This window comes from Ciona robusta, chromosome 12 (genome assembly GCF_009617815.1).
Source record: "Ciona robusta chromosome 12, ASM961781v2".
Lineage (NCBI taxonomy): Eukaryota > Metazoa > Chordata > Ascidiacea > Phlebobranchia > Cionidae > Ciona > Ciona robusta.
In genome coordinates this window covers 1,440,078-1,451,737 of record NC_143246.1, presented here as the reverse complement: position 1 = coordinate 1,451,737, position 11,660 = coordinate 1,440,078, and the positions used below count along the sequence as shown (strand labels likewise).

General features: G+C 33.9%; 3 protein-coding genes across 3 annotated transcripts; all 3 read left to right on the top strand.

The window, feature by feature from the left end:
• The first annotated feature begins 75 nt into the window (after positions 1-75).
• On the top strand, positions 76-1,758 carry LOC149726294 (THUMP domain-containing protein 1-like). Its single transcript, XM_089889935.1, has one exon. The coding sequence runs from the start codon at positions 553-555 to the stop codon at positions 1,591-1,593; it is 1,041 nt and encodes a 346-aa protein (XP_089746061.1). The 5' UTR covers positions 76-552; the 3' UTR covers positions 1,594-1,758.
• Positions 1,759-1,783: 25 nt separating this feature from the next.
• LOC149726293 (caspase-6-like) lies at positions 1,784-6,426 on the top strand. The gene is made up of 6 exons (XM_089889938.1): positions 1,784-2,024; positions 2,355-2,470; positions 2,716-2,904; positions 4,506-4,656; positions 4,853-4,939; positions 5,307-6,426. Exons 1-6 carry the CDS (start codon positions 1,784-1,786, stop codon positions 5,474-5,476), a joined length of 954 nt encoding a protein of 317 aa, XP_089746064.1. The 3' UTR covers positions 5,477-6,426.
• A 152-nt stretch (positions 6,427-6,578) lies between these two features.
• LOC149726292 (uncharacterized) lies at positions 6,579-10,701 on the top strand. Its single transcript, XM_089889939.1, has 8 exons — positions 6,579-6,727; positions 7,457-7,595; positions 8,123-8,266; positions 8,694-8,855; positions 9,439-9,528; positions 9,581-9,670; positions 9,922-10,028; positions 10,519-10,701. Exons 1-8 carry the CDS (start codon positions 6,662-6,664, stop codon positions 10,603-10,605), a joined length of 885 nt encoding a protein of 294 aa, XP_089746065.1. The 5' UTR covers positions 6,579-6,661; the 3' UTR covers positions 10,606-10,701.
• The last annotated feature ends 959 nt before the right edge of the window (positions 10,702-11,660 follow it).

Below are 11,660 nucleotides of genomic sequence, written 5' to 3'. Positions count from 1 at the left end.
TAGTTATGTAGATTACCCAATAACTTCTAAAGTTTAAATCATGGCGCCCTCTTAAACCCAATAACGTTTAAAAGTTTCTTTATATTAACCGTGGCCACTTGCGTCGCAATGTAGAGTCGTAATAAAACACACACACGCAGCGCGCATTTATATTGTACGCCTGTACAGTGTTGGTGTACGGCGCACAGTCACACGCACGTAAATAGCCACACAGGTACAAAGGCACTAAGCAAGCTATCGAACGAGCTTTACTCCTATCGTAAAGAGGCAATTTTTGAAACAAGTTGCTGAATTGCAAACAGTTCGGCATAGCCAGCAATTTTAACACTGCAGTTAACTCTTTGTTCAGTATTTGTTAAAAGGTTCCATTAGTCAACGATTTACTGTTGGTAAATAAAGTTAAGGTATATTTGGTCGGTTTTATAACGCCTTTATGTTTTACTATACGTTTGCTTAAACATTTGGTATTGTGGCGGGTCCAAGATAATTTGTTGTTGTGTTAATATGCCCACAGCTGTTTAACTTTTTAGTGACAATCATTTTTTAAGTAAAATGGGTAAACGTAAGAAGCATTACATATCCGCACATGTTAATAAACGTAAGAAAAGTGATGGAGTCTACGGTAAATTAGAAATCGGCATGCAGGGCGTGTTAATAACACACGACAGAGGAAAAGAGAATTTATGTCGCAATGATGCGTTCAAAATATTAAATTACTTTGCGGATAAATGGTATGGGGCTGTCAAAAGTGAGAACACTTCATCTCAAAAATCTTGTGAAAATGTTATTTCAATTGATGAAGATGTTGCAGGATCAGATGAAGAAGATATAGATGCTGCATTGAGTAAGGAAGTGGATTGTATAAAAGATACAGTTCATGTAAGGAAGAGGTTTTATGCTGTTAAAAGTGGCTGCAATAATGTTGTTTTTATAAAAACATTTGATTTAAAACCAAGTGATTTTGTGAGAAGGGTAATACAGACCATTGCAGCTGAAGGGACAGATGATCGTTACGATGCAGATGTACCTGCTGCAAGAGGGGTTTTACGGATTCACCCAGTTGATTATAGTTGCCGTGCAACGATGTCGGAGATTAATTCAATGGCCAAGCGCGCTCTGCCTCAGTTATTAAGAGATGTAGAGCAAAGAAATATTGGAAAAGAAAGTTTTTTAAAGGAATATAACGTCATGTTTCGTGGGCGAAATAACAACGAGTTTGGAATGCATATTGTTACTGATGCAATCGTGGAAGTTGTAAAAGATGTTGCAGAAAATTGGAGATTTAATTGTCGGTCGACGGATATTTACGTCATTGTTGAAATCATAATTAACGTTTGCACGATATCGGTTGTCGAGAATTATGGTCGATATAAAAAGTTTAATGTTCGCGAACTTTTTGTCGAACGAGCAATGAAGAAATGTGGAGATGCTGAAGATGGGGATGAGAGAAAAGAACAACATCAGGAAAAACAAGAACAATATGAAAAAGAAGAAACAAAGCAAAAAGAACAGGAACAAGAAAAACAACCAGAGAATCAACCCGAACAACAATATAAAAGGGAAGAAGAAAAACAAAAAATAGAGGAAAACTAACTATAGATTAATATTAGGAAAATATTATTTAAAAGTGGCCATCGCAGCTTTAATCATTTCTTTAAAACCAGTATTGCCCAAAAGCTTCTAAACACATTTAAAGTGGATTTTGGGTTTAACAAAATATACAAACAATGTTTTAACAAGCTCAATTATATTTTACAGTTCAATTTATAATTCCTTATTCCTAATGTCTTTAAAAAGTGCAGCAGATGTTTTGATGTCTGGTGTTCCCACACCGCAAACAAATGAGAACAACAATGTCGGTCAGAGTGAAGTGGATGCTCTCGGGTCAGGGGAAACACCAAGGATATACAGTTTACCTGATGTAACAAAGATGGCCTCATCTGAAGTGGAATGTTATCAAATGGATCGTGAGAGTCGTGGCTTAGCTCTTATCATCAATAATGAAAATTTCCACCATGCAACTCGTAAGTGCATTAAATGAATGAATGTAGCTTATAACAACAGTCAGCCATAGGCTTTACATGGAAATACTGGTTCAAAATGTTAAATGGAATTGCTAACTAGCGGTCCTATTTATTCCATGTGGGTTATGTCCTGTAGCGTAGCACACCATGAAACTTGAGTTCAGGGTGCTACAACCCATTAGTGGCCGCCAGGTTGAAGCAATATCTGTTAAGTATTCTGACCACCCCACAACACATGCGTCATAATCTCGTAAACGGTATCGATATATAAAGTATCAAACTTCTAATCTACAGCGCCAGAATAAAATACTTCCATAATTATATATTCAGGTATGAATAAGCGCTCGGGCACAGACGTTGACGCACGAAATTTATCTCGAATTTTTAAGAAACTAGGGTTTGATGTACAAGTATACAAAGATCTCAGTTGTATTTCAATGCTGGAGGTAATATTTAAAACACAATTTCTTATATAGATATATGTTTCAGCTGTATATATATATATATAGATATACCATTTATTTTCATGTTAAAAATTTAAAATTTTTTGTATGTGATTAAGGGTTGGGTTTTGCCCAAGGACATGTTTACTTTCTGCTTCGAACTAGATGCAGCCATACAAATCAGTCTGTTATGGGCATACCAGTTAATATATATCAACAAACAATATCAATATTCATTATTACTTCAGGTTATTAACGAAGTTTCTACCATGGACCACACTGGTAATGATTGTTGTTTTGTTGCGTTTCTAAGTCATGGGGACGATGGTTGTGTGTACGGCACTGACGGTATTGTTCAAATTAAAAAGATCGTTGATCAATTTCGCGGCGATGTTTGTCCCTCGCTTGCTGGGAAACCAAAGATATTTTTATTTCAGGTGATTTGTTTTATTGGTCAATATTTTGAGATTGGTTACATCATTATTTATTGGTATATTACACACTGTGTTTTACAAACACGCAAACATATATATAAATAATATGTCACTTTATTGGCACATATTTCTTAGGCATCACATTTTTTAAAATTTTAGTTAATTCTTGAGTGACATTGTTTTTTTAACAAACCTCCTCATGCAATATACTTTGGCACAGCCTCCACATATTAGTTATAAGTTTTTCATATTGGTTATGATAAAGTTGTGATGTTTCGCTAATTCATTTCGACTTTTGATATTCAATGTATATATATATATTACAACTGTACAATAGCCAAATTTATTACAATTTACAACAAAAATAAAACTTACAACAGTGTCATTTATCTTTATGAATGAAATGACTTTTTTCAGTTTTACTTTTATTTGAAATATAAGTCTGAACCATAGCATATTATTCACACTGTAAATTTTAACATAACTTGATCTCCTGTTCATGGTGACTTATTAATTATTTAATAAGGAGACTAAAGCCATGGTGGTAAATTAACTAACTCACAATTGACTATATAGACTTATTAGGCTACACTATGATTGTATTGATTTACTGTCATTCATATAACACATATATCTATATTTGTTTATTTTAATTTGAATTTCTTTGACTTTTATTTCCTGTAGACAATATATATATATTGTATGTGTTAATATATAGATTGACAATATATTTTCTGAATTAATTTTGCCATTTTGGTATAAATAATTAACTCTCTAACCGTAATGAGAGAAACATGTTGTTTTTTAATTATAATTTACGCTGACCTGGCATGTCCACACATAACTAAATTATCTATATACCACAAGTCCACAAGTCACATATACAAATAGTTCAATAATATACCCTTTAAATAAATATAGACTTGTAATGTGTAATAAATAACGATAGACTGTGAAATAGACATGTATACAGTTAATAAAAACTTGTGTTCTGCTTTAACTTTTAAACATAAGAATGTCTGTTTAATATTTATATCGTAAACCATAGAATATCCAGTTACAATAGGCACAGGAGGGATGGGGGTTGTAACAAAGTAACAAATTAAAGTTTCATAACACAAGTTAAATAAATGGGTAGCTCATAAATTTTGAATGAATACACTGTGTACTCAATTGTGTTTAAGACACCCTTTTTTGTTTTAACAAGAAATTGTTTGTTTAATAGAATCGTTACATTGTAAAACCTTTCATAAAACCATGTTAAAATGTGTTTACCTGTAAGTAAACCATTTGTTTGCTTTTGTAAATGTATATATATATAATATACAGTAAAAAAATAGATATTTATATATATTATATAGTAGGATAGGGTGAGATCATTTTACTAAGGTCTAGATGAAACCTGTTTTTATTCGCATTTCTCGTCCCATTTTTGGTAGTAATCAAAGAATACTTACAGATTTATATAACCGTATCCTCACGTCTCTAAACAGCATTGTTACTTCTAGATACCAAAGATAACATGGTCAGCAAATATAGAATATTATGTGATAACGATATTTCATCTTACTCCAAGGTATTATAATATAAATTCACCCCCTCAGGCATGCAGGGGCACTTTACATGAAACATCGGTTCAACTATCAGTTGATGTTGTTGATGGTGAAGACCAACCTTGTGTGGAAGTGGATGCAGCTCCTGTTCCAACTCTACCATCTGGATCCGATTATTTGTTCTGTTATTCTGTAGCCGAAGGTTGGTCGGTATTAAATAATAGCCCTCTTATCCAAATGCTTCATGTTGTTCTAATTTAATTATCCTTAAAAACATTTAGTGGAAAATACCTTTCTTGTTTCAATGTTCATTATTTGTACTTAGTATGTTTTTATTTTATATTTTTTCACCCTGAAGGTTATCTTTATCTTATTCTCTTTTACTTTTTAACCTAAAGGATATTACTCGCATCGAGACACTTTGTATGGCTCATGGTTTATACAAGATTTCACTGATGTGATGGAACAATTGGTGCTTAATAAAGGTTGGTGTGATGTCATAATGCTAGTTTATGTTTTAAGTTCAGCATGAGTTGTATTAACTTATAGCAGTGTATGAACACACCATGTGTGTATGGTGTATAAGAAGACATCCATGTTATAACTTGACAGTGAGCATGAGGTGTATGAATACACCATGTGTGTATGGTGTATAAGAAGACACCCATGTTATAACTCAACAGTGAGCATGAGGTGTATGAATACACCATGTGTGTATGGTGTATAAGAAGACACCCATGTTATAACTCAACAGTGAGCATGAGGTGTATGAATACACCATGTGTGTCTGGTGTATAAAAAGACACCCATGTTATAACTCAACAATAAGCATAAGGTGTGTTCCACAACCAGGCAAACAACAGGACAAAGTAGATTTCATTGACGTACTTACGGTCGTTAATCGAAAAGTGTCGGCACGTCGCGTTGAGAGATCATATTCCCAACAAGCACTTGGGAAGAAACAGATGCCGTGTTATCTATCTATGCTGACCAAGAAACTCTATCTTACACCCAAGAAGTGATTACACACACATCGTAGATATTACACAAGCATTACACTAAGTATATACAACATGTAATGTGAAGAACAGGTGTTCACATTTGGTATATTCATTATTTTACAATAAGGTGCATTTTTATTTATAAAAATTTTTACAAAGTTAAAAAACCTTTTTTACGTAACAGCATTTTCACTTCATCAGTGTTTCTAAAACTAGTGATTCAAATTATAAACATAACTTTTTGTAAACATGAAGTCAAATATTTTAACTTTTACAACAACAGTCGAAACTCAAAAGGTTTGTGAACCACTTGTAGTAGGGCAAGGTGACCAAGCAAATCAAACATCGACCCACATTTGGGTTGCTGGCATAATAATCACTGACATAAGCTAATATACATCATCATACAAACTGTAGTTTATTTTCAACATAACAAAGCCCATACCCCAAATTTATAATAGTACTGTATATTACCTTTTATGGATAATTATTTTCTAGATATAGTAGGTTGGGGGAAGATGGGACACCTTTTTATTCTGTTTTCAGGTAGCTTTTAGTGGAAAAAACAAAAAATATTTAAAAATTATAATACTGTTTCCTCACTACTCCCATGGACGGTTGCTATTTGTTTAAACCACCACGAGGAATTTTAGAGTATTATGTGCTAAAGGTGTCCCATCTTCCTTCGCCCTACTATATTATAATAACAAATAGTGCAGATGGTACTTTGTCGATTTTAAATGTTCAAATAAAAAGGTGCAAATATTTTTCCACATTACACTCTTTTTTTTTTCTAACAAAATTATTTACCACATATTAACTGGTACTTTTGAATATTTTCCTACTTCATTTTTACCCTTGTGTTTGAAAGCAGGTTTCATTCCGTATTTGCAATCCATTTGTTTACTATTGCACCCTTGTTATTATTATGCAACGAATATTGTATTTGTAATAAAACATGTCTGTAGTTATATGATGATGTTTTTATAACACAGGTGTTCTGTTTCATACATCACACGTGCCTAGCTGCTTAAGAGTTTATCACGTAATAATTTAGTAAGTATATATTTTTTTATGGTTGATCATTTAGACACCCAAAAGGGCTCACAGGGTTGGGGCAATTTCCGTTAAGTGACTTGCCCAAGGACAAATATACGTCCACGATGGTAGCAGTGACGAGTCTTGAGCCCATTATTTCTGAGTTACATGCGGGCGTGCCAACTACTTTGCCATGGCGCCGGAGGCCGGACATGTGACGCTCTTGTGCTGCAGGTCGGTTAGATTTTACGCTTTCATCCAGTTTGTTAAACTCATATCAGTTCTCATTTGCATTGTTTCTGTGTTGTCGTTCTGCATTTTTGTTAAAGTTGGCAAATTATGTTTGATATTTTATACTGTGAAATTAAAACAACGTGTTTCTGGGATAGTTCGTATGTGAGAGGCCATATAGCAGTAAACCATTAGGAAAAGAATTAAGAAAAGTTTGTAACAAGCAGTGACAACTGTGTCATCGGATATTGAATAATATATATTCGCCATGCGATATGGTTTGACGCAGTCGTAGGCCTAAGCCGTCATGAGGTGTCTGAAACGGAACACCCATACTATAACGATTGTTGTTGCCCCAATACAAAAGGGGCAAATTATATTTAAAGTACTTAATGGTGTGCTTGCCTCGTAACTTCAAAAGATACAGGGTTCAAAGCTCAGTGCTGCTATACTGTTGTATGCGTTCGCGTATCCATAATGAAAAATCCGGACAGTGTGCAACCCAGTTGCAAACTTGTAATATTTCTATACGGTTGACGAAAAATAAATAATCCTTTTGTAAATTTACTAAATATTTACGTCATCATTGTTTGGTATTGTGATAAAACAATAACAGAAAATAGAAATATTTTTTATTCAATCCAAAAACATCCACATAACATAATGGGAGCGGTAAATTGCAGCTTATAAAAATGGTATTTTATATTTTTATTAAAACTACTTTTTTTATAGGAAAGAAAAAAGAAAAGGGAATCTGTACACAGATCTCAAATAAGAAAACGAGCAGAAAAAAGGCGACAAAGTCAGGAGTATGAACTTTTAAAAAAGAAAAAGGAATCAAAGGAAAAAATACGGGAACCTACAGTTAAAAGTAAAGTTTAATCTGTGATATAACCAACGCTTATATATATGTATATATAAGCGTTGATATAACGATAATGCGAACAAGAACTTTAAGTTCTGACAATGTTTGTCTGTATATATAGCACTTTATAATCGAGCACGATTCATGGTAAGGTTGGGAAAGATGAGACACCTTTAGCATATAATACCAAAATATTCTTATTGTGTTTTAAACAATTAACAACGGTATATTGGAGTCTTGAGGTTACAGTTTTATATTTTTTTGAAAGTTCTTTGTTTACTACCAAATCGGACGAGAAAATAGAAAGAAAAGGTGTCCCATCTTCCTCCATTCTACTATATACAAATCATAACCTTCGTTATTAACAACGGATGTTGCCCCGCCATGCGAGGATAACTGAGTAAATGTAACTCATAACCCTTATATTTAACTAATACCCCTTAAGTTTGACGTAACTTGTTAATATACACAACCAAAAATTATTAATAACTCCTATGTGGTAGATTATGTATATACCCTTAATGGATTTTCAGAACAAAAACAAGATAAGCGAAATCAACCCAACAGCAACAAACGTAAAAGAAAAGTCGTTAAAGAAGAAACACAGGGAATCGTATTTACGAAAGAACAACACACAAATAAACGAGAAAAACGTGCAAGTCGTGTCAAGTTCAGCGGTAATTATCAAACAATATTCAGAACTACTATTTTTCCGATATTACAATTAAAACACTTTGAGTACTGTGGGGTAAGATGAAACACCTTAGCTCATAATAATATCTAAACAACCTGATTGTGTTTTAAACAGTTAAACAGCGGTGTATGGGAGTCGTAGGGATACGGTTTTATATTTCCTTGTATGTTCTATCTTTCTACCAAATATAAGGGCAAAATGGAATAACAATGCGTCCCATTTTCCCCTACCCTACTATGGTATCGTGTGGGGTAAGATGGATACCGTTGGAACGTGAAATCCCACTTTACCTAAAAAGGTTTAACCAATACTAACACTTTTTTACCATTAGGTTATTTGCGTGGGGGCGTTCCCATTAGCTGATTTTCAATATATTTTGGAAATTTTTAAAATTTGATATTTTTCTCCAGATCAGAAAAGCAGTAATAAGCGAAAACGCCCCAACAGCAACAAACGTAAAAGGAATGTCGTACAAGAAGAAACACAAGTAGCCGTATTTAGTCAAGTACAACACACAGATAAACAAACAAATAGTTCTAATGAAAAACCTACGAACCGAGTAAAGTTTAGTGGTAAACATAATATATAGTAGGGTGGGGGAAGATGGGACACCTATTCATTCTATTTTCTCTTCCAATTTGGTAGTAAGCAAAAAACATTTAAAGAATTATGAAACTGTATGTCCACAACTCCCATGCACCGTTGTTAATTGTTTAATACACGTTCAGGATATTTGGATATTATATGTGCTCAAAGTTTCCCGTCTTCCCCCACCCTACTATAAGATGTTGTGGATATGTATCGGCCATAAAAGAGAATAAACGTAAATTATTTATCCTCATGTGCTGGGCAATAATGACAGTCGTTATGACATGAGTGTTCTGTTTCATACATCTCATGTCAGCTTAAAAGTTACCACAAGTGTAACTTTGTGGATGATTGTTCTACCTTTATAAGGCTGACAACATCCAAAACTGACCACTGGATCACATCCACAATGGTATTTAGTATTGAGTCAGCATGGTATTCCCTGCTTGTTAAAAGACAAGCGATCCAACTATAATGCGTTCAGCCAAAAAATGAGGTAAATTAAGCCCTAACTCTAACTGTATTAAAATTTTGTTTTTATTTCAATTAATGATTACTTTTACGCAGAGTTACCGCCCAAAGTTATAACGACAACACAATCAACGCACGATATTGAGAGAATGGGCATTGTTTCGTCACACTCACATAATTTAAATGGTAACAATTTAAATATGTCTATGACGTAATAGTAACATTTGTTACGTCACAGAGATATCGAAGACGGGTCAACTGATCGGTTTCGTCACAATCCTCATTGTGTTGGGTATTACGTCACTTGTGGTGGTTGAGAGACTCATTTGTAAGTTGCATCTCATGCTCGCTGTCGAGTTCTAACATGGTTGTATGCTTATACACTTACCGGTATGTCCTTCAACCCAGAGGCCACCAATATCAGCCACAAAGGAACAAAAACAACCACCCTTAAAGTGACACACGTTGTAACTCGTAAGCAGGCACTAGGTGTAGCCTATAAACACCCGTATTATAACGCCTGTCGTTATTTGGCCACGCGAGGAAAAAGCAAGTTACTTATATTCTTTACTTTTTCAGTTCTTTTATCGTGTCCATGGCAACTAGAAAATGAAGACGTTCTTTTATATTTCGACATTGACATTCATAGTGATGACGTAGAGGACGATGAGCATTATTCGTTCAAAGTAAGACTTATATCGATATATGTATTTTCCAAATACCGACTGATGCGAACCCATTTCCATTTAACGGGTTAAATCACTCTGTTACGTTTAGATGACAACGTATTTTTATAAGACGCACCTAAACTAACCCCTAACCTTAACCTCAAACCAAAGCGTAACCGATTGATTCAATTGGTGCAAACGGAAATGACTGCGTACCATTTTGCATCAGAGCAGAAGTGGTGACTTTTGCAATGTTTATTTAACGTTTTCCTTTTGTGAAATAGGCGTAAAATGGCCCATACCGTAAGTCCAAGTTTTCCTTTGATTTACCAAAAAACATGCATTATACCGATATTCACTGTGTTATTTTGGACACAAATTGCCGTTTAATTTGTCATTTACGGAACAATAAATTAGACTACTAAGTATTTCTACGACTCTGGTCTGTATTTTAGATAGTTCCCCCGTTTTTGTATAGAGATTTTTAATTTATTTCACTTCTCTCTAGTTCGCTGACGATTTAATGTACGACGATTTCTATTCAACGGTTCATACACATATTCCAGAATATGCCTTGAATGGAACAACATATTAGCTTGTTACGTCATAATATCGACGTATGCGCGTTTTGTGAAAAGCATTTGTTCTCGATTTGAAAAAATAAAAAGGAATAAAAAAAGCTTTGGAGAAACGCTGCCGTGGCATATTGGTTCAAGTGTCCGTCCTGTAATCAAAGTGATAAGTTCGATACTCGATGCTGCTAGGGTGTGTTCTTGGGCAAGATACTTAACAGCAATTGGTCTAACCCAGTGCTGGTCACTAATGGGTTATCTAAAATCAAAATTATCAACTGCACAATAAGTTATAAGAAGAAACAATCAAATAAGGTTACACATATTTGGTAACTTGTAAGTGGATACTAGATGTATGAAAAACAAAGCAGCTAGTCGTGGGTATCATTAGGTTTACAAACGATCGCTGCTGCTTCCTTTAAAACCAGAGCTTTCGTATTTTGCAGAAAGATGACGTCACATAGTCAGGCTACGTGATTATACCCACGTGATTCGACATGCTTCAATAATTCCTCACATGCAGTTTAGAAAATTTAAGTTTGCAGCAAACAGTAAACACGAAAGTTTCGAACACGGGCATGTTTTGTATTTATTCATGTTATTACAAAGCTACGAAACAATAATATAACAAACGGTTTAAATACCATAAACGCATGATTAGTATTACGGTTGTATACGTAAGTTTTTACAAGTTTTGTTGCTTGTAAAATAATAATATCTAATTGTTTAGCTTTTATAGTGAAAGCATGTTGCAATATGACATAATTGATAAGTTGGTATTAAAATGGAAAAGTCTTGTCAATATTTTATAGCTGTTTCGTGTAAATATTTAGTAAATTCACTTTAATTTTGTTCTATTACTTATTCCTGTCTTTCTGTTTAAACTATTGTTTAGTTTTAGATCTTACAGCAGTTAAATATCTTTTAGTGTTGACACGTTAAATATATACCACGTTTTTTAGCTTAAAAACAAAATCTGGGATGACATTATAAAATAAAGTAGCACTCGCCACTTATAGTCGTCAAACATTAGGAACCAGGAACTTCATTGATTAATGTGGTGAATGCAATATACTTT

What these genes read in the sequence shown, in the direction of transcription:
- LOC149726292 (XM_089889939.1), top strand. Translation starts at nt 6,662, where the DNA reads ATGCGGGCGTGCCAACTACTTTGCCATGGCGCCGGAGGCCGGACATGT. An exon ending in ACGGGAACCTACAGTTAAAA is followed by an intron (nt 7,596 to 8,122) that starts GTAAAGTTTAAT and finishes ATGGATTTTCAG; the next exon opens with AACAAAAACAAGATAAGCGA. An exon ending in ATGAGCATTATTCGTTCAAA is followed by an intron (nt 10,029 to 10,518) that starts GTAAGACTTATA and finishes ACTTCTCTCTAG; the next exon opens with TTCGCTGACGATTTAATGTA.
- LOC149726294 (XM_089889935.1), top strand. Translation starts at nt 553, where the DNA reads ATGGGTAAACGTAAGAAGCATTACATATCCGCACATGTTAATAAACGT.
- LOC149726293 (XM_089889938.1), top strand. Translation starts at nt 1,784, where the DNA reads ATGTCTTTAAAAAGTGCAGCAGATGTTTTGATGTCTGGTGTTCCCACA. An exon ending in CTGTTATTCTGTAGCCGAAG is followed by an intron (nt 4,657 to 4,852) that starts GTTGGTCGGTAT and finishes TTTAACCTAAAG; the next exon opens with GATATTACTCGCATCGAGAC. An exon ending in ACAATTGGTGCTTAATAAAG is followed by an intron (nt 4,940 to 5,306) that starts GTTGGTGTGATG and finishes TTCCACAACCAG; the next exon opens with GCAAACAACAGGACAAAGTA.